This window comes from Canis lupus, chromosome 2 (assembly GCF_003254725.2).
Source record: "Canis lupus dingo isolate Sandy chromosome 2, ASM325472v2, whole genome shotgun sequence".
In the NCBI taxonomy this organism is placed as follows: domain Eukaryota; kingdom Metazoa; phylum Chordata; class Mammalia; order Carnivora; family Canidae; genus Canis; species Canis lupus.
Window position 1 is genome coordinate 7,429,019 of NC_064244.1, and position 23,181 is coordinate 7,452,199.

Sequence of the window (23,181 nt, forward strand, 5' to 3'; positions counted from 1 at the left end):
TCATTTCACTTTAGCATTATGCCCTCAACGCCCAACCATAGTCTCACAAATGGTAAGATTTCATTTCATTTTTTATGGCCAGACAATATTCCATTGTAGATGTGCACTTCGTTTTATTTTTATTTTTAAGTTTTTATTATTGAAGTATAGTTGACATACAATGTTATATTACTTTCAGGTGTAGAACACAGTGATTCAAGAATCCTATACATTCAATGCTCAACCCAGTACAACGTCATGACAATATTATTGACCATTCATCCACTGATGGACACTCTTGTTTCCATATTTTGGCTATTGTAAACAGTGCAGCAATGAACATGGGTGTGCATATATCTTTTTGAGTTACTGTTTTTGTTTTCTTTAGATAAATACTCAGAAGTGGAATTACTGGATTACATGGTGGTTCTAATTTTATTTTCTGAGAGACCTCCATGTTGTTTTCCACAGTGGCTGCACCAATTTACCATCCCACCAACAGCATATGAGGGTTCCTTTTTCTCCACATTCCTGTCTTTTTGATACTGGTCATTCTCACAGGTGTGAGAGGTATCTCATTGTGGTTTTCATTTGCATTTCCCTGATGATTAACAGAGTTGAGTATCTTTTCATGTACCTGTTGGTCATCTATGTCTTCTTTGGAAAAATATCTATTCAGATCCCTCCATTTAAAAAAATTGGATTGCTTGGGGGTTTTGGTATTGAGTTATACATACTCTGGATATTAACCTCTTATCAAAAATATGATTTGCCAATATTTTGTCCCATTCAGTAGGTTGCCTTTTCATTTTGTTGATGGTCTCATTTACTACGTAGAAGCTGTTCACTTTGAGGTAGTTCCATTTGTTTATTTCTTCTTTGTTGCTTTTCCCTTTGGTGTTAGTTTCAAAAATTCATTGCCAAGACCTATGTCAAAAAGCTTACTGCCTATGTTTTTTTTTTTCTAGGAATTTCATGGTTTCAGGCCTTATGTTCCAGTCCTAAATCCATTTTAGAGTTAATTTTTGTGTTTGGTGTAACATGATGGTCCAGTGTCATTCTTTTGCATGAGGCTGTCCAGTTTTCCTAGCACCACTTATCAAAGAGACTATTCTTTCCTCATTGTAATATTCTTGGCTCCTTTTTCATAAAGTAATTGATTATATATGTGTAGGACCATATTTCTGGGCTCCCTCTTATGTTCCATTGATCTATGTGTCTGTTTTTATGCCAATACCATACTATGTTGATTATTATAGCTTTGTAATATATTTTGAAATTGGGAAGTATGATGCCTCTAGCTTTGCTCTTTCTAAAGATTGCTTTGGACTATTCAGGGTCTTTTGTGGTTCCACTTTGGATCAAATACCAACCTGGCTACTGTGAAACTTTGGCATGTTACTTAGACTCACTTGGTCTCTGTTTCCTTATCTTTAAGGATGAGGATTCATTTCCCTTAGCAGAGCTAGTCTGAGGGCGAAAGGAGATACTGCTTGATATGGAATAGATACTCAACAAATGTTGATTTGGCTATGGACTATTTCAGTGTATCAGTTAAAAGAGAATAAGAGTGGGATCCCTGGGTGGCGCAGCGGTTTGGCACCTGCCTTTGGCCCAGGGCGCGATCCTGAAGACCCGGGATCGAATCCCACGTCGGGCTCCTGGTGCATGGAGCCTGCTTCTCCCTCTGCCTGTGTCTCTGCCTCTCTCTCTCTCTCTCTCTTTCTCTGTGTGACTATCATAAATAAATTAAAAAAAATTAAAAAAAAGAGAATAAGAGTGTCCTTCTTATTTACATAGATCCACATACCAAATATCATGTAATCACAGACCACTAAAACTTAGTACTCAGTGTTGATGGTTGCAATGATAATGATTTCAGATGACCTCAAGGCTCTTGGCAATTTACTGTTTTTGCCTGGATTTTATGTGGGCTGCTTGCATGCATAATATCACAATATCCATATAATTTTCCATATAGTTTCCAGAGCACTCTTGTTTCTTACCCCAGAGAGTAGAAAACATGTGGTTTGCATCTGGCTTCATAAGAATCTAGTCAAACACTTAGCCTTTTTCCAAGTCCTATATTAAGTATATCTTTGGGGCAGGACAGTTTTATGATAGCACATCCATCAAGTGAATTTATTCCATCAGCCTCAAAGACAGTAGTGTTATACCTATCATATAATACCTAAAGTTTCCCTGAAATTTCAGTTGGCTGTTACTGTTTTTTTTGTTTTGTTTTGTTTTCTGGTTCATGGACTGTAATACAATTACTGTGTATCACCACATGGGAGTGATGTCTTCATGCAAATGCCATCTGCCATGTTACCTTCAACTCAAAACCCATCCTGTCTTCCGGTTTTGCTAAATAAAGATAAAACATTCCAACATGAGCCAACAAGCAGAGCCATCATCATGTTCCAACATCAGCTCTGTACTGATTAACTGGCCATCCAGAAAGAGATTGCCTGGGTTCAATTTCTAGTTTTACCACTTAGCAGCCATGTGACTGCGGGCAACTTATTAATCTCTCTGTGTATCCATGAAAAGGGCAATAGTCATTCATATCTCATAGGCTGGTAATGGAGATTCAGTGAGGGCATAAAGTGCTTATAACAGTGTCTGGCACAAACCTGGCCCCAGGGGTGGGGCTTGCAGTTTTGTCTGGAAGGGAACCAAATGCAAATGTACTACTCTTGGGTTATCCCCTCTGAATGACTCATAATTATGCCCTCATTGCTTTGGCTAATAGTGTCTTTTTATTGTGGTCTTACAGTCAGTATATTGCTCAAAGTCACCACGAATGGAAACAATGCATGGAGGATAAGTTCCTCCCATGTTCTCTGTAGCTACAGCTCTGCCCACAAGGCACAGGGAAGTCTGGCCCTTCTCCAAATCACCACTTTTCTCACATTACAGGCAGTCGGCAATCCCTGCTGTAGCAACACAGGCGTCCTTTCTGTTCTTCTGACTGGCTAGGCTCCTTTCTGCCACAGGGACTTTGCACCTGCAATTACCCCTATGTCGTTAATTTTTGCTCTCCACAGCCTCCAGGACACAGGGCTGCTCACAGCAGGTGCTCCATAAATATTGATAAATACATGATTTAAGTAGTAATGCTGATAATAATGAACAAAGGACAATGTGAAATTCCTTCCTAGATGGTAGATGTATGGACTGACCCATAGGCTCAGATATGCCTTGGGCTCAACTCTCATGCCCCGACCTTCTGACAGTAGTAATCGCTGAATGCCCACAGCAACACTGCCAGCAATCAAAATGGCGTGCTCAAATTCAATGCCATGTGACAAATCCCATGGAGCTACTTATTTCAAAGGGGTGCAGGGAAGAGGGGTCACAGGTAGGCAAAGGATAAATAAACAGATGATTAGGTGTGTTGAAAAGTGACTGGCACCTGGGTCCTATCCCCCCGAGAGATTCTGATTTAATTGGTCTACTGTGCAGCTTGGGCATTGGGAGTTCTTTCAACTTCTCAGATGATTCTTATGTGCCACTGGGGATAAGCATTATGGCCTAAGCAAAGGATTCCCAAAAGGATAGATGATGTCACTGTGCCACAAGCTGTGTGGCACAGCCCTCTGTGCTGAATCCCTCCCACCAAATCTCACAGACAAGCTCCCAAAAAATGGTCCCATTAGCAGTGGGTATTAACAGTGGCTATCACACTGGAAATTATTACTGGAATATTTAAAATTCTTAAAATTGAAATTTGGAAGATGAGAAAAGTGAAGCCCTGAGAGGTTAAGTGGCTTGTTCAGGGTCACTCCATAATTAAGGGCAGAATCAGGATAAGAACCGAGTGTTTTGAATTCAACCCAGTTTGTTCAACCATCCCAAGTGGCTCCTCTGACAAGGCAGGGACATGTCTGTGTTATTCTCAGCCACAAGCACAGTTTCTGACACGCAGTGGGCACCGAACACATAGCTGCTGTACAATAAATTTCAATAGGACATTACTCAGAAGCCCACAGGTGTCGCAGGAGAACACAACCTCACATAATATTCAAGTTATGCGACTGGTAATATGGCAGATTGCATAAATTATTCCACTTGAACAGGGTTTTCACCTGGAGTTCCAGGTTATATGATCCTCCTTCTGGAAAGAGGGGCTTCCCAGAGCCAGCTGGAGGGAACAGAGAGGGGATTTTCCATAGCACGGTGCTGGCACCTGGAAAATGATGGGTTAATTGTGAAGGAATAAGTGTGAGCACAGGTTTTCCTTCTACTTTCCTCGAGCCCCCCACCCTCCTGCCTGGTGTTCCCGCCATGGTCCCCAGGACACAGGACTCCCCTGTTCATCCCAGCAGCGCGTGAAGTGCTAAGCTGAGGCAAGATGTAGATAAACATCTCTCTCCAAATGCTTTAAATGAATTAGTCATTAGCAGTTCATATCATTACATTTTATTTTTGCTTAGCAAGGATGCCTACATTTTAATTAACTTGAAAAACCTTCTATTGGGGCGCCTGGGTGGCTCAGTTGGTTGAGCGTCTGCCTTCAGCTTGGGTCATGATCCTGGAGTCCTGAGATCAAGTCCCATGTTGGGCTCCCTGCCCAGTAGTGGGGGTGGGGGGTCTGCTTCTCCCACTCCCTCTCTCCCTCTCCTTCTGCTCATGCTCTCTCTCTCAGATGAATAAATAAAAAACCTTTAAAAAATAAAATTAAAAACCCCGTCTATTAAAGTATAGTTTACAAATGAAATATACCCATTTTAAATGCACAAAACTCCTTCATGACCCTTTGCAACTAGTCCCCCCAAACTCCAGCCCAAAGAAACCACGAGTCTGTTCTGTGTCCCTATAAATGGGTTCTTTGTGTTCTACAGGGACATATACGTGAAATTACACAGTAGGTAATCCTTAGGGTATGGCTTCTTCCCTTCAGTATATAGTTTTTGAGATCCAGTATGATCTTGTATGTGTTTCAGTAGTTCATTTTTGTTAATGCAGAGTGGTACTCCATTTGTATGGATAATCAACTACATGGATTTATGTTGTATGTGCTAACACATCTTTGTATGTTTGCATATTGACTTGATTCTGGTGAACTTGCTTTAATTCATTTATTTCTGGTGGCAACTTTTTGTAGTCCTTTGATGCTATACATAGGCAACCATGCCATTTGTGAGTAAAGCCAATTTTCCTTTCCTATAGGGATGCCTTTTCTCTCTTTTTTGAGCCTTATTCCACTGGCTAGGATCTTCATTCAGTACAGTATTCAGTAGAAGTGAAAGCAGCCTTCCTTGCTGATTTCTGATTTTATGGAAAATGTGTGTAGCACTGCACCATTAGCTATGTTTCTGTAGGTTTTTCAGACATCCTTTACCAGATTAAGCATCCTTCTACTAGATTGTTAAATGTTCTTAACATTAGCAATGAATTTTGTCACGGTTTTTTTTCTGTATTTAATGAAATGGTATGATTTTTTTCCTTTATTACCTTAATAAGATCAAATATGTGGATTCTTTTTTTCATATTACAATAATCTTGCATTCCCGGGATAAAAACCAGGATAATATGTTATCCTTTTTATATATTGCTGGATTCAATTGCTAATATTTTGTTAAGGATTTGTTACATATGTTCTCCTGAGGGATATTGGTCTATATTTTCTTTTCTTATAATATCTTTGACTGGTTTTGCTCTTAGGGTAATGCTAGATTAATAAAGCCAGTTGAGAAGTGTCCTCTATTTTCTTTTTTTTTGTTTGTTTTTTTTTTTATTTATTTTATTTTATTTTTTATTTTTTTTAGTGTCCTCTATTTTCTGAAGAGTTTTTTTCCCCTTTCAATGCTGTAAAGATGTCATTATTCCATTGTTTCCAGACTTAACTTTTGTCTCTGGTGAGAAGTTGGTGTTAATTCTTATTTATATTTCCCTGTAAGTAAGGTGTCCTTTCCCTGCCAACTTCTGGCTGCCTATAAAACTTTTCTATTAATTCCTTTTCTTCCCCCAGGGGTTTATTGAACTTCTTTGGTCTGTGGATTTACAGCTTTCATCATATTTAGAATAACTCCAGCCATTATTTCTTCTAATATTTTATGCTTTTCCTCTGGACCACTTAATATTGTTCCACAAATCATTAAGGTTTGATTCATTTTCTTCAATCTTTTTTTCTTTATATTTCAGTATGAACAGCTTCTACTGCTATGTTTTCAAGTTAACTGATATTTTGTTTTACCAGTAATAAATCTTCTATAAAGTCCATTTAGATATTGTTTTTCAGCCTTGAAAGTTACACGTAGATCCATTTTTTGTTTCTTTCCATTTCTTGTCTCATTGTGTTCATATTTTTCTTTAAATCTTGAGAATAATTATTATAGCTATCTTCAAGTCCTTGCTGCTGTTCTTGTCATTAGTCTTTGCTGATTTTTCTTCACATGTCTAGTAATTTTTGATTGAGTGCTGGACAGGCAGTTCCAGATTTTGTTTTCCATTACAGGTGGAGTTGCTCTGGCAGATGGTTGAGTTACTCTTTTCAGCTTTGTTATGGTGAATCTAGGGCAGCCTTTACTCTGGGACCAGTTTATCCCCAAGACAGGAACATAGTTCTTCTTTGATCTCCACTGAATGCCCGAGGTGATCAATGAAGCCTCTTTACTCTTGCTTGTCAAGGTACCCAGCCTTGTGTGAGCTCTGGGGATTTTTTAGCTTAGAGCCTCCCATTTTGTTTTTGCCTGGCTTGGTGGTCTTTCACACAACACATGCTTGGCTTATTATTCAATGACAGACCATAGATTATATTATATAGGCTTCTCTCTGCAGAGCTTCCTCTTATTTGGTATTCTACTCCACAAATTCTAGGTGTTTCAGCTCTCTAAACTTTCATTTTATCTCCTGAGTTAGACCATCAGTGTTCTGCTTGGGTCATTCCTTTCTACATGATGATCTGAAAAGTGTTGCCAGGCAGAAAGCTGAGTCAGGTGTAGGTTTCACTTCCTTTGCTTCTATACTCCTAAGGATTACAATCCTGTGTTGTCTGTTATCCAATATTGGGAAATAGTTGTTTCACACATATTTAAAATTTTTTTCAGTGTTCTAATTGTCAACAGTGGGAAGGTAAGTACAGTTAAAATTACCCACTTATTCTGGAAACATAAATTTATTTTAAATGCTATGCCTTAACATTTTTATAAAAATGCTCAGAAATAATGTTGTTGGCCATTAAATATTTACTTAAATCAAGTAAGTTGTCTTTATCAACATCCAGGACTAGGAAACCACCTAAAACTAATTCCACCCACCTCAAAATGGGCATCCACCTCACATATTGAATCCTAATTTCTTAGGTAAAATCTATCAGTCCAGCCAACAGTGTCATATAGTGAGACTGATTTTCTGTCCAGCAGTGACACTTAATAGTGGTTGTACTGTAAATCAAGGAGTTTCATGATGATAGCCAGACTCCAGAGTGATTCCTGACTATCTTGTTAAGTTCCCCAGGCTATAGGGAACAATGTATAAGATGCCTAGTCACAACCACATGTTATCTGGGAGATGACTCCCCATCTTAGATAGCCTCTGTGTGAAGGTCTATCTAGGCTTGGTGCATTGTATGGCAGCCTAATTGTCAAACCCTGACTAGTTCCATTAATTATTTCTTCCCAGTAAGGAAAAATAGATCTGCTCAGCATAGGGATGCATAGTCACATGATCATTTTTTGGGGGGGATGTCAAAAGATAAATGATACTCTGGCACATTTCTATAAGGCACTATCTTATTTAAAAAGGCACCTTAAAATAACTGTATTGAATTTTATCATTTCAAATACAAGGTCTCTGTGTACTGCTAGTTTTTTTTTTTTTTTTTATGTTGGTATTTTACCTCCTTTCTCTCTTAGGATAGCATAGTAAATCCTCAGTTGTCTTAAGAATAGAACATTAAGTTCAGAATAACCCCATTTTGTAAAAGTTTATCAGGGGGCACAATAAGGAAAAGGGAACCAAGGCAGGAAAATTGTGGGAATTAGAGAAGTGGACATCTCCATTCTCTCTTTAGGCCAAATCTCATGTAGCCCTCACAGAACTTGTACCATATCTTCTAGAAACTTATCTCTTCCTTCAGCCCACAGAGAGAAACAGAAGAACTGCAATCTCTTTGGTGGATGTAGAATTACTTTGGGAAAATCCAAGTACTGTGGCATTTTGGAAAAAAAAAAAACATGTAGCTCATCATTTAGGAAAAGTAAGCTTTTTCTAAATCACACCAGAATAGGTAATGGACAAAGATAATTATCTTCTGAAGGAAGCAATTATTAGGTACAAGATCTTCATCTGTTCCTTTGTCCATTGTTGCCATCTAAGAATTGACCCAACTGTTACCTTAGAATGGGGACATGACAACATAGAAGTTCCATATAGCTCTTGTAGTTTTTATAACTAAGTAGACAAAACATTCTATTAGCTACTGTGAATGGGGTGCCTCATTTGAAGTCAGGGCTTTGAAGTCATCGGGTGTGTCTTGCACACTTACAGGGTGGTAGGTTTATCTGTTTCTGTTTCACCCTTGTGATAGTTGACTGAGACCTTGATATTTCCAAGAGGTGTCTAAATGGACTGAGCATTCATAATACCCACGTGCAATAGTTCTTACCTCAGAGCATTCTAGAATCACCAGCGCCGGGTCTTGTTCACACCAATGAAGTCAGACTCTGGCAGTGGTATTCAGGTACTGATATTTTGTTAAGGCCTCAGGGGGGGATTCTAATAGGTAGCTAGGATTGAGAACCACTCTCTTAGACCAATAATTCATGTGAAATTGGAGAGGAGGGAATTGCATGAAAAGAGTTTTAGTGGTCTTCTTCATCTTTTGCTTAGGCTCTTTTTGCCTCCCTTGACATTCTTTTTGCTCTATTTAAACTACCCATCCCACTGTGTCCTCATCCAATTTCTATTTCTGAGAATAATCCATCAATTCTGAAAATAAAATGCTCAAATAGGATATGCTCTACAGTCTAGGATTTTCCAGTGATGTAATTATCTAATTACTGGAGCCGGTTGCCAAGCACAAAAGATTTCATTCAGTTTCACTATTTTATAACACAGTTCAAAGAACATTTGAATTTCTAATTCAATTTTTGTTCTTTGGAGACTATTCTACGGAGTTTCGTATATCTCTAATGATAGTTCCATTATTGGACTTATAATCACTTTGGGGTTGCACTTCTTTTCTGGTGTATTAATACATATGCTAAAGGAGAACTGGTGCCGAGATGGGTTAATTACTCTAAATTGTTTTTGTCTTAAGTAGATAGACTCCCCTGACTGAAAGTAAGACAGAGGACTGACAGGCTGGAAAGCTGATGGGGACACAGGAAATGCAAAGACACAATGCAAAGAAACAATAGCCATCAGGTTGGGAAGCAAAATGTTTAATTTTTCCCTATGCATCTGCTCTTCAGGCCTCAACAAACTTCAAATCTCGAGAGCACATCGGCTCACTCTTCTTTACACCCTCAAAGCCAAAGAGGCTGAGCAATCCTATGGCAATAGCATTCCCAGACCTCAACTGAAGAACTGCATTTCTTGAGGAGCTAGGATTTGGAAACTCAGCTCTCACGGTTCAAGGTTCCCATGGAGGCGTGGCGGGTTGTGGGGACTCCCATCCTTAGCTGGCCAGAAAACCAAACAAGCCCAGAGTGATGCCACAGCCACGCACATCAGCCTCCACATGAAATGTGCCACACTTCAGAGGAAGCATGGTGCTCAAGCTAAAGCAACCCCACCCCTTACCCATACCAACAAATGTTCACTTGGGAAAGAGCACAAATGATATTTAGGAATTTTTTTCTTGGAAGGGTCCAGTGAGGAGTGATCATTTCCACACAGCCAGCAGGTGGCATTAGAAGGCAGGAGCCATGGGAGAAGGGGTGTCCCCTCCAAAACTCCCAGGGAAGAACCTGCCATGGGACAGACCCATCCCCGGCCTGCACATTTGTCATTTGGCCTGCTGAGTACTAAATGACTGGTTTTTAATTACTTTCCAACCTTTTTTAGAATGAATACAAAAATGTCACATAAAACCTCTGTTTCCCGAACACCACTAGCCTCGAATTGTGTCAGGTTGAGAAGTGGCTGGAGCCGAGAGTGGTGACCATCTTTGAGGAAAGGCCAACTCATCACTGCCCCACCTCCACTTCACTTGTTAAGTTACTGCCCGGACCCCACGGACACTGGACTTTGTCACCGCAGCACACACCCTCGGCCCAACCCGTACACTCCCCTTCACCGCAACGTGTCTTTGAAACTGCAAACCAAGGAGAAGGAAAGGTGAAAGGTGGGGAAAAGGTGGCAGGTGATGATTCAGAAGAGCCCCGAGATGGCTCTGCGTGGGCTGTCTAAAAGATCTGGGACGTGGCCTGGGAGACACAGTAGCCTCTGGGGACCTGAACACCGAGCAATGTGGTCTGTCCTGATAGCGCTCATGATTCACGGTGGAGGCCCCAGGTCAGGGCTCTCAAGCTGCTGCCTTTCTGTTTGTTCTGCTTGTACGTGGAGGGTGAGAGGAAATCACCATCTCAGCTTTAATGAGGTGGTGACAAATGTAGGGCTCAGGCCACAAGTGAGCTGAAAGGAGAGAGAAGCTGTGGCACCAGCTCAGATGTGAGAGCTGAAGACGCCCCGCTGTTTAGATTATAAGCTTCCTGAAGTCAGGGAAGATGCCTGGGGGTAGTCTAAGCCAGCACTACATCCTCGATGATCAACCTCCCATCAAGGTAGGGGGGCCTGAGGCTGACACAGGAAGCATCTCATAAAGGTCTCATAAAGCCATCTCAAAGAAATGCCCAACCCCAACTCCTTATACTCAGAACCACACAATACATTTGTGTGCTTCATCGGATTGATGGGACGGATTCACCAAGATTAGTGACACAAAGGGTCATCCCCCACCCCCTTCAAATCCTACATAGTTCATAGATTCCTGAACAACGGACAAAGGTAAGGAAACCATTATGGGACACCCTATCCAAATAAAATGCAGATGTGTTTCTCAACAAATCTTCCACTATGACTTCTCTGAATTCATCTTATGAATTCATCTTCTAGTCTAAACTCACATTTCTAAATACATGCTGGTTCCTTGCAAAAACAGCGTGCAGCCTGTCACACCTCTGCGCCTTCTCACTGAGGAGGGGCAAGGAGCCGAAACACTGTAAGCAGGAAGTCTTAACTGGCTATTAGAATGCTCCACAGGCTTTGCTCTTCCCAGCTCTCCTCCAAAAAACAGATGTTTAATGGTTTTTTCATGTGTAAAAGCATGCCTAGCTTCAAGAAGTGGTTATAGATTGACTCAAGTTGCAGTGGGAGGCTCCAGACCAATTTTATGTGTGTGAGAGAGAAAACCATGCCTTTATGGGGCTACTCTTCAGGTCTTCAATTAGCTCTTGGGAACAAAGGGTAGAGAGAGCGCCAGGAAGGTGCTGAGGGGCTAGGGATGTCAGAGGTGATCAGGGAGGAGAAAACTGACTTTGGGGAACGAAGACAGAGGACATCGTCCACACAAAATTTGGTCGGTACCTGGAGCTGTCGCATCTGCTGGAGCTGGAGCCTGAGTTCAGCCACATTCCGCCTCATGTCGAGCAGGCTCATGTGGATGGCCGAGGTGCTGGCAGGCAGGGGCTGGCTGGGTGGCCCGGAGGACTCCAGAGCACTGAGAGTCTTCCCTCCAGAAACATGGAGCGTTCCTAGGAGAAAAGAGGAGCCAAAAACCTAAGAACCATCCCAGAAAGGAAAGTCAAGGCTCTGAGTCCCATCCCAATACAGATTACTGGTAACTCCTTCAGTATGAAAAAAATTTTAAATTATGTTGGTCCTCTAAATGGCAATAAACAAACAAACAAACAAACAAACAAACTGGGTCTAAATTATGGAACATTCATGCAAAATTATAGTTTGTAGTCTGTATATGTCACATTCTAGAAGGCAGATCGCAGAGCAGTATGTACAATTTTTTTTTTCAGTAGGCTCTACTCTGGATGTGGAGCCCAATGCAGGGCTTGAACTCATGACTGTGAGGTTGGGACCTGAGCTGAGATCAAGAATCAATCAAGGATCAGTTACCCAACTGACTGAGCCATCCAGGCACCCTGAGTTCTTAAATTTTTTTATTAGCACTTTTTTATTTTTAAATCTGCATAGTGAATATCTATAATTTTATAATAGATAAATATTTTTTATTTTTTATTTTTTTTAATTTTTATTTATTTATGATAGTCACACAGAGAGAGAGAGAGAGAGAGAGAGAATGAGAGGCAGAGACACAGGCAGAGGGAGAAGCAGGCTCCATGCACCGGGAGCCCGATGTGGGATTCGATCCCAGGTCTCCAGGATCGCGCCCTGGGCCAAAGGCAGGCACCAAACCGCTGCGCCACCCAGGGGTCCCCAGATAAATATTTTTTAAAATTCTGGGACCTAACACAGGGTGCTTACATGACTACTTCCTGCAGGCAAATGTATCCTGAGAACATGCACTTAGTTCTGGGCAGATTCACCCAGTCACCAAGGGGCAAGTAATAAGAACAGGGTACTCTCATGAATCCCTTCAGGTTTGCGGATCCAAAGAAGCAGGACTTCTGCTCACATCTCCTTTAGTGAGAAAAATCAGGCATTGTTCAAAAATTCTCTAGGAGAGGAATCAAAAAAGTTAGCAGAAAAAAACTCTTCCTAATTAGTTTTCTAGCTGCCACATACTTGTGCTCCTTGGGTCCAACTTAAGCCACATGGATTTTTAAGTCCATCTGGAAAGGGCCTGATTTGACCAAGTGTGCTTCGGAAAATGCTTCCAAAAGGATCCCAAGTCGCACTTACAGGATCAGCAAGGTACAGGAATCAAAAGGAAGTGCTATTGTTTTTATAGGACAATGCAGTTCTCCGGAAGAGGCCTACAGAGTAGACTGAGTTCACACCACATATGCACGCACACACACCCTCTTCTGGTTAACTCTCTTTTCTGTAAAGGACAAATTGGAGGGTTTGCAGTAGGCTGGGCAGGCCTTCCAGGACCAAACCCTGTTGCTGCTTTGCATACTCTGAAGTGGATACAGCACAGTGGCCTCTCCTTCCATCTGGGCTCAGCAAACCAGGGGAATCCTTCCTTGCACATACAGCCCTGCAAGCCTTGGTGGAGCGGCTGCCAGGGGCTAGATGGCTAGATGGCATGCCAGTGAGCGAGGGAGTGCTCACAGCTGTCCTTCTGCTTGCCCTCTGCAATGTCAATGAGAGCTGATGGCACCAAGTTCCTCACCCTCCAGAACCAGCTTCCCAGCCCTCTCACGGCCCCCTTGGGGAAGTCAGGAGGGCAGAACCAAAAGCATTTTAAGGATTTCCAAAGGAATCCCAGTTGGACAGACAAAGAGCTGTTTGTTATTTGTACAAGCTAGCGGGCCATTCTTATCATCACCGGTCACGGTGATGACCAACTTTTGGTCAAATCGAAATCATCCTCCGCAGAGCAAGATTTGCCATCTCTGCAACTGTTCCAAAGAACATTCTCCAACTATGAAGGTCTTCAGTAAAAAGAACATCTAGTGACATTTCCGATAACACCAGCGTGTCAGAATTAACAAGCACCTTCAAAGCTGAGTATTCTGAGGGTGATCATAATGAATTAGAAGTTTTTTTTACATTCAGTTTGGTTACTTTAGCGTCACTCCACGCCCACAAGCATAGGCACATGTGCACACCAACACACATGCATGTATACACACATGCACGTGCAAACACACACTGACACCATACATCACGTGCACGGCAAATGATACCATCAAGGTATTTCTCCAATGAAAACGACACAGTGCTAGCTAGTAGCTGGCTACCTCCCATTTGGTATTAAAGAACTGTTCTGCTATTCTTTAGCCAAAGGAAGGCACACATTCATTCCTTCTACATCTCCTCTCCTCCCTAACACAGTGAGGGCACCAGAGCACCTTACCTGTCTCCCGCATGGAGGAGGGGCCAGAGTTGACACACCATCTATTAGAGTTGAATGCTGATCATCGGTTGTAGAAAGTATCCTTTGCCACCAAATGTTTTTATAGAATCTACACTGACTTGTAAAATTTCTTCACCTATAACCTAATCCACTAAATCTAATTTCTAACTCCATGATTCATTCATTGGATGGCTCATTCTAAGATGGCCAGTGGTCAGGTGTCCACCCAACAGATGCTGGGCTGACATGACACCTCTGTGGTGTGATGCTGGGCTTTATCACTCACTTCCTTCTTCCTCAGTCAATCCTTTAAATCCTGGTATGTTTTCCTAGGAAGCTTCTCCTCTCCTCTAGGAAGCGCATACCAATACCTTTGCATTGCTCCAGGGCTCTTCTGCAAGCAGGTCAAATTCATTATTTCTCTTCATCTTCCCTAAACTTCTTTCTGTCCCTGTAGGTCTAATTTTAACCAGTGGCAGTATTACCCACTCAATGATTTAAACGAGAATCCTGGAAATTGTTCTCAGTACCCACTTCCTAGTTTTGTGACCTCGGGTAGGTAAGGTGACATCTTTCTCAGTTTCCTTATCTGTAAAATGGGTAAATGGGCTATTGTGTAGGATAATGGAACAAACACATGTGAACTGCTTATCCCAATGTCTGGCACACAGAGAATCCCCGCTCTGGCTAACTGTAACTATTATTTCTCTGGGCAGAGTGGGCAGGGGCAGCCTCTGCCAGGCTCCCCTCCTCCCCTTGGAGGGTCAGCAAGTGGAAAAGCTGAGGCTGGCAGCAATAGCCTGAGACCTAGAGGCAGGGGCCCCAGAATCTATGGATGGAGCTGGATTTGGTAGGTGGGAACCCTGAGTGTCAAATGAGTTCCCCTTCAGACGAGGGGCACTGGGCCTGGGATGTGCTCTCCACACCCACATGGGAGGTGCTTGCTTTCTGCTCCCAACACTCCCAGACAAGTCTGCACAACCTCACTCCCTTCTCCGCACTTCGCCCTTCCCCCTCTCTCCTACCAGATCTGCCTTAGGTCAAGTACATTGTAATAGGAATCTTATTAATGCAAATTTGATGTGAATTTAATGTATCCTGTCAGGACAGAAAGAACACAGGCTTGGGAACTGGCAGGACTGGCTGTGCCTCCTGTAGCGGTGTGGCTAACATCTTCCTTACGGGATTATGCGTGCAAAATGATATAATATACAACAGAAGATGCATGATATGTCTTCAAAATGAAAGGATTCCTCTGTTCTCTTACAGCTGCCATAAACCCAATCTTCCTAAAGCAACAGGAAATCTGGTTTTCCCTTTTTTATTCACCCTTGGCCAAAAGAGCTCCCTGACTTCTCTATAATTCCGTGTACTTGTCTACAGAAGGATGACGTTTTTTGTCTTGTAGCTTACTTCCTAGGATTCTGGAAGAATTAATACATTTTGTGCACTGTACAAGGCTGCTATGGCAACCGAAGCCCTGTGGACCACATCTAGCCTTGACACAGGAGAATGAGAGAGACCAAACTCCGCAGAGATGCAGGCAACAATGCATGTGCAGTTGTCGGTGCCATCGTGAACTGGCTCAGCCTCACGGAGGAGAAAACTGATCTGTTGCCAGTGCTACCCATGTTCATCCCTCTGGACCTACTGATTCCACCCTGGCAACTGCATCCCAAGGATATTACACCTGCTTCTTTCTCCTCGCCCCAATAGAGACACTTACAAATTTTTTTCACACCAAAGAGATGAAACAGCCTACATATCTTTAAAGAGACGAGGGCACCTCAACACCAAAGAATGAGCTAAAATGACAGGTGGGTGGACCATGTGGGTGTGTGTTGGATGTGCGGACACGTGTTTAGTCTTCTCATTGGGAACATGGAAATAACAACGGGATCCATCCTCTGAAGATGCATGGGGAGCTAATGAGTTTGGGCATGGAAAGCACTCAGGACAGTGCCTGGTCCATGGGAAACACACACTAAGGTGTTTCCCATGATGATGATGATGATGATGTTAGCAAAAGTGAAAAGGAATAAAAGGAGAGTATAAAAGAGCCTGAGCATCTTGATTAGAACAATGGTATCAGGCACTTATTTCCTAGAATAGAATCCAGAGGCATGGAAGGTTGTTCTCAGTAGACATTCTCTATTCTCCTCAGCTTCACTGACACATAATTGACACAAAACATTGTGTAACTTTCAGATGCACTATGTATTGATTTGATATACTTACATATTACAATATGATTATTACCATAGTGTTAGCTCACACATCCATCATATGTCCCATAATTGCCATTTCCTTTTTGTGGTGAGAACATTTAAGACCTACTCTCTTGGCAACTTCCAAGTATATAGTTAGGAATTGTTCCCTATAATCACAACGAGGTACATTAGATTTCCCCAAAACTTGTTCATCTTGTAATTGGAAGTTGGTAGTTTTGACCCAATACCCTCCAGATTTCTCCCAACCTTCCGCCCCTGCTGACCGCCATTCCACTGTCTGTTTTTCTGAGTTCAAATAGATTCCTTTTTCCCTCTTGAGTTCATAATAGATGAGAAAATAAATGAACGAATCAACGTCTTCCAAACAAACTGGCAGCTAGCCTGAAGACAAGTTTAGCAATTTCTGCGAAATAATTCTCTGGCTGCCGCCAAGGTCACTGATTAATTTCTAAGAAAGCCAACAAATCTCATGAGGATTGGAAATGCTGGACGCCCCGCCTTGATAGTTTTAAAGCTGAACTGCCCAAACTTAGCTAGGGTGGAACCAGGTCTAGCAGATGTCTCAACTGTAGTCCCAAGCCCTATCCACTCTACCATGCTGCCCAACACTCTGTGGCTTCCCCAAATTAGGGGTTACACCAACTGGTCACATGCTTCCTGTGTAATTCAGTAGCTGAACATGTCCCTGGTAATGATTTTGATTTCTTTTTTTTTTTTTTTTTTTTTTTTAATATTTTAAACATTTTTTAAATTTTTATTTATTTATGATAGGCACACAGTGAGAGAGAGAGAGAGAGAGAGAATGAGAGGCAGAGACACAGGCAGAGGGAGAAGCAGGCTCCATGCACCGGGAGCCCGACGTGGGATTCGATCCCGGGTCTCCAGGATCGCGCCCTGGGCCAAAGGCAGGCGCCAAACCGCTGCGCCACCCAGGGATCCCTGATTTTGATTTCTAATCCAATACAAGGGAAGATCTCCTATTCTTGAGAGGAGGCCCACCTTGAGCTTGCGGTATAAGATAGACATCAAATATACCTGGATATTGGTGAACTCCACTGGGAATATAATTGGGGTTTCTTCTGGGGGATGCCAGCATTTAAAAAGCTGGCCCTGGTACGAGCATACCTTCTCTTCCACCTTGACCACTGGCACCCTTCTGGTCCATTCCCATTCTGTAGTTGAGCTGAGGTCCTTCCTCACTGTAAAACCTTCCAATGGCTTCACTTTGCACTTAGAATACTATTTAAATTCCTTACCACAGCATTTGCACAATCCTCCCCCTCTCCCCAGTGGCTCTCCTCTCTCCTCACTCACCTAAGTCCCATTCATCCTTTGTGCCTCAGCCTGTGTTACTTCCTCAGGGCAATGTCTTGGTCTAGGCTAGATCTGTTGGTTAAACATTCACCCTGTGCTCATAATTACTTGTTCTGTATCTGTTTTCCCCACAGGCTTAAGAATTCCAGGGAGGCAGCCTTATCCAAATGATGCCCATTGTCCCTGCCCAGTGACAGACACATATATATTTTTTGGATGTAGGGCCATATACAGGAATAAATGAAAGAAGAGTGAATGAATGAATAAAGGCTGAATGGAGAGGAGAGGACAAGAAGAGTTTAGGCCACACACACCCCCCTCCAAATTAATTAATGACTAATCTGGAGTTTCAGCATTAAGCAGGGACAGTGTGGTGGGGTTATCCAGAAAGCCTCTGAAATCACACCAATTAGGTGTCCTAGAGGAAGATTAAATGCTCTGAAACCAGCCAAAGCTAATCAAAGGCAGCCCTTGGAGGCTCCAAAGAACACTTACCTGCACTATCCGTGTGGCTCTTACTGGCTGTGGTTTTCATCATTTTCTCGCTGAATAAAAGAAAAAGAGAGTCAGCTATACAGTTTTCAAAAGCCTCCATTTTTTTCCCCCTTCCATTCACTATTCGAAGCAATTAGCAGCAGCTAGTGATGGTATCAAGCAATGAGGGCATTTTAGCATCAGCATCACTATTGGCCGGGATGGAAGAGGCTTCCCAGGTGTGCATCTGACACTGCTGGTGGAATGCAGCTGAGCAGCGCTCATGACTTTCAAATGAGGTGGACGTGGAGACAAGTGGATGGCACTTGCAGGCACTGCGCAGTGGTCCATGAAGCCACATGCACTGGGAAGCCCATTTCCCCTTCTTGGGCCAAAGTGTGACCTTCGGCCAAGAATTACAAGAAGGAAAAACAAACAAACAAACCATGATTCATAGAGATGGTAATATTTTCAGCCTTGAAATGATTACAAGAAAACGAATTTCAATGAATGAATTATCTTAATGATTAAAGAGAAACAGATTGAATTATTTTCATTGGTTTGCTTTCTTCTTTTTACCTAGATGCATCTTTGCTATTACTTGTAATGGGCCCTTTAAAAAGCGCAGACTGAACCAGGCCAGTTAAACTGGCAATCTGTTTCTCCATGGCTTGCATCCTCTCTCTGTAAAACAAGAGAATTGTTTGTTAAAGCTATATTGACTTTCAGACTGGTTTGTCTAGGTGAATGATCACCTGAGGGTTATAAAATGTACCACCTAGTTGGCTGCCAAAGTTCACCCCATCCTGGCTCCGGGGAATGTGAAAAGCCTGCAGATCCCCGCTGAGTTCCAGATTCGATGATTAGAGTTTAATATTAACCCAATGATCTCACTGAAAAAACACCAGAAAGATGAGTGAGCACAGGCCTCCCGGAAAACTGAGAAGTGCCTCCTTCTGAAATAATTGTTTGCCCAGAGTGTTCTTGCGACTTTCTGCCCTGCATTCGCAATTTTGTCTCTGGTGTCAGTGGTGTCCTAGGCCAGCTGTGGCCTGGTGGCACAGACTTCCAAGCGGTACTCATCAGCTGGGAGGCCGTTGCCAGGTTTCAGTGTCAGTGATGGAGATGTTTGTGGAGTGTGGAGTAATAATTGTTTCATAGCCCAAGAGCAACGCAAATGAATGTCTCTTAAGAAAAAATATGATTGGAATCAATGTCTGGCTGCCATAGGAACCTTAACCTGGGGACTTCTACAGAATCAAGCAGGAAGACAAACATCCCTGACAATTTGACCATCTCAAGACACAAATGAAAAATCCTCTCAGTGATGCACCATGCACAGATACTGTGCCTCTCTGTTCAGGGCTCGCTGCTGCTACATCACAAATAGTCTGGCTTTTTTTTTTTTTAATTTTTATTTATTTATGATAGTCACACAGAGACAGAGAGAGAGAGAGGCAGAGACACAGGCAGAGGGAGAAGCACGCTCCATGCACCAGGAGCCCGACGTGGGATTCGATCCCGGGTCTCCAGGATCGCGCCCTGGGCCAAAGGCAGGCGCCAAACCGCTGCGCCACCCAGGGATCCCTAGTCTGGCTTTTGAAATAGGTTCATATTTCTATACCCTGGACAATAGCAATTTCACAGTATTACCATTATTTTCACCACATGATAAAAACATTACCACAACAAAGTGACCTCTCCCCACTAAGGATGAATGGGCAGTGCAGAGGTCACTGCATGTGAATTCGATTATACACATGTGGTAGTTTCAAGCAATACAAGGGACAGAGCTGTGAACGGTTTGAATAGTGCAGGTACCTCAGCTGCCAACGTACCCCATCCACAGGGGTCATAGCAGGTGTCAGCTTGAGACAGAGAAGTGACCCCACTCCTCACTGCGGGTCTACACCCTATGTGCCCCTGGTAGTGTTAGCAATGGTGATTCCTGTACTACAAACAGTATATTCATATTCATACACCATGGCTTTTAAACACAAGCCAACTTCTTTATCTGGTATCCAGTGGGAAAAATCACGGTGGACTATTCCTTCACTAGAAAAAAAAATAACTGGTTAAGTTGGACTAAATGACTGATGATGTATCTGTAAGTCTGTACAATCAAGAGGATTTTCAAGGGTAATTTTGTCCATACACAATCTTTTGGCCTTGTGTTTTTGCCTTGGGAGTATAACCCTTAGTGCTCTATGAAACACTGAGCTTAATTTCACAATTACAAGTTTCTGGCTTCAGAATTCCAGGCATTTTCTTTATTTTAAAATGGATGGTTCTGTCACAATACTGAGTTTCTTGGATGGAAGTCATGCAGGCTGAATAGTTACTGGTTGTAAACACAGTAAGGAAAAAATACCCAACTGGAGAGTTAATAGTATGATTTCTTTGTTCTACTGGTGTGGAGAGAAGAAATCACACATAGAGATTCCATGGAGTGACTTTCCAGTTGTTTCCAGGCAGAGTAATGAAGGCTTAACTTCTGAGTTGCCAAGCATTTTGAGTCTTACCTGGGCTTTTGGCCTCCTCTCTGCCATAAGACAGTGCATGTGCCAAACAGAGAACTTAGTACGAAATCCCAATCAGGAAATCAGGTTAGTAAACATCCAGTAGAAATCCCAAGTTTATCAGACCCAAGGGGCAAAGAAAAGATGGTGGTGGGTGATCATGCCACCTGCCATGTGGGGGACATAAACTTAGACAAATGGATTTTTGGTAAATGAATGACACCCAGCAGATGTGCTGAGCACTCGAAGAAAGTTGTCTAGTGCCCCCCATCCTTCCCACAGTAATGCCGGAGTCAAGCGCATGACTCTGAGTGGAAGTGCATTCAGACCTCCTTGACATGGTACTAGTTCACTGCTCTTACTCAATCCTAGGCAAATGCAAAGGAATCCTTCCTTCCTTCCTTCTTTAAGTGGCAGCTTTGGTTGGGAAGTGGCTTAAAGGAGTCTGTGAAGCTAGAGGGTAGATAGGAAGGCACAGTGACCACCGATCCAGATACAGATGAGAGCAATGTTGAGAAATAGGTAAGGCAATGACTGCAGAGATTAAATGAGAATCTGACGGGCGGAAATGACAGAAGGGATTCCAACATAGGCTCTGATTAGGGTTTAATCAGTGTTTTTTCTGAAGGCTCTCTCCGGTCAACAGCTTTCATTACCTGATTTAACAAAGGAGGGCGGCAGCATTAAAAACCAAGCAAAGCCCCTGAAACATTCCAGGTTCAGAACACTGCCCTTCAGTGGCCTCATCACCATGTAATAAGTGCAGGATGTCACAGCACTGGTTGGGTCCTCTCCACACAGGCTTCCACAGGGCTTCATACATGCCTTTGGCCTTTTCCTTGGCTCAATGGGTACTTGGCTTCTCACTGGGCTTCCCCCAGACAGGTTTTAGGATGCAGAGAAAGATAACACCCACATAGCACTCCACTCTTCCTTACCCATCAGACACGATGTGGACATAATCACAGAACTGCCTGGGATAAGAGTTTGGATGCTTTGGAGCAAAGCTCTCTACTCGGTCCTGTACACACATACTCTCTATCTCTGAGTGATTGTGAACGCTCCTAGAGTGGCCTCCTATGGGCTATGTCATTGGTGTGGCCACCAAGAAGGAGACATGATCTGTCAGAGCCTTGAGAGTTTAGAAGACTTGAGCCTGATGGCTGAGGAGGAGCAATTCTCTGCCATTGTCCAGGAACAGTGGGGCCTCACGTGACCAAGGCGCCGCATGCACGTGTTCCACTGCCTTGGCCAAAACCACTTTACAAAAATACAATTCTTTTGACACATGGTAATGAGAAAACTTTTTCCCTCCTATTTAATCATCAAAGTGTTTCTGGTTTCAGGATTCATTTGAGGGAGATTATCTGATTTATAAATTCATAAATAAGATTGTCTTTCCATTTCATGGTTGGTAATCTGGAAACAATTTTATGGTTTAACTAAATTACAGCAACTGGAAACTTATGCAGCCTTCTCCCATGATGAAATGTTATGAAGTATGTTTTAATGTGAAAAGGAAAAAAGAGAAATGCACTGGAAGACGAGAAATTAAATACGACCCTGTCATTTTACTGCAGTGGCAACTCTGCATGATAACCATCAGAATATTAAAGGTGCTGAAGCCAATTCTTGCCAATATTGCTTGGCTTAAGGAATTACAGAACTGGTATAATTACTGTTGAAAAGATGGTTTAAGAGTGATTTCATAAACCATTTTGTATCATTGCATAAACCATATTTATGTGATTAGTATGTAATGGTTAACTAGTCATTTAGTGCCATAAGTCAGTCTGGCTGAATGCATCTTCTTGGGGCCCAAGCATAATATTAATAAAAAAAGAAATTCAAGTACAACCCAGGCAAAGTGCTGATCCCAGGATTTAAATTCCCTCTGCTACAACCAGCTTTCCTTGCAAGCCCGAGTCTACCCGTGCTGAGGCAAAGCCCAGACTGCATGGTCTGCTCTCTGTCTTCAGAGTACAGGGAGGGAAAAGTGTCTGCATTTGGGGGCCTATTTTTAGCCAATAACCCCATTTATCCTACTTTTGACTTCAAAAGTTTTCACCTTCAACATTTGACTTAGGGACTTGTCTTTGTGCTGACTGAAGCCTCATTAAACCTGAATTAAGTCCTTATCATTGTATATTGAAGTAAATGAATGGCTATTAAAAAACAAGCCAACTAGGAGACTGATAATTCTTCTATAATGAAACCCTAAGGATATGTTTTTAAGTACCAAAGGAAGTGTCAGGGAGCTGAGGGAAACCGGTCAGCCAAGCTGATGTGATCAGCCCCAGTCGGGGCACTCACCTTCTGAACCAGTTACCAATGCTGAAACCCACCGGTGCAGGATGGTCAGGCACAAGGACAGTAACGGGGGCTGGCCTTCTAGAGTGCTAACGGGGTGGGGAGTGCACATCAATTCATTTCTAGTGCGGATATTTTGTGATTATTTTTTTGTTCAGTTCCTGATCATTCCTTGTCATCTCTCTCTCCCCAGAAAGTCATAAACAACAAGCCATCAATCAACATTATAGAGCATGTGCTAGGCACAGAACAAGCTGTTGTGGACACAGCAGTGAAGAAAGTATCATCATTCCTTTCTCAAAGTTCCCCTCTCTCTTTTTTTTTTTTTTTTTGGTTTCTGGGAGAAATCTAAGTGAACTAAAACCCTTCCAGTCTTGGCAGTGCATTTTCCAGAATTGAATAG

At 42.5% G+C, this 23,181-nt stretch overlaps 1 protein-coding gene and 1 long non-coding RNA gene across 19 annotated transcripts in view; one reads left to right on the forward strand and one right to left on the reverse strand.

The window, feature by feature from the left end:
• The window catches only part of KIAA1217 (KIAA1217 ortholog), a 432,659-nt gene that overhangs the window by 28,346 nt on the left and 381,132 nt on the right, over nt 1-23,181 (reverse strand). For 13 of the 18 annotated variants that reach the window (XM_049099758.1, XM_049099757.1, XM_025463930.3 and 10 more), the window contains 3 exons: nt 18,529-18,633; nt 17,971-18,020; nt 11,518-11,684 (listed from right to left, as the gene is read on the reverse strand). In XM_049099758.1, the coding sequence (XP_048955715.1) occupies nt 11,518-11,684; nt 17,971-18,020; nt 18,529-18,633 (322 nt within the window). The remainder of the gene's footprint in view (nt 1-11,517; nt 11,685-17,970; nt 18,021-18,528; nt 18,634-23,181) is intronic. The other 5 variants (XM_025463933.3, XM_049099775.1, XM_025463935.3 and 2 more) reach the window with 1 other exon arrangement.
• LOC112670313 (uncharacterized) lies at nt 809-17,977 on the forward strand. Its single transcript, XR_003142871.3, has 4 exons — nt 809-8,668; nt 9,402-10,938; nt 15,339-15,747; nt 17,610-17,977. It is a non-coding gene; the product is annotated as an uncharacterized LOC112670313 (long non-coding RNA).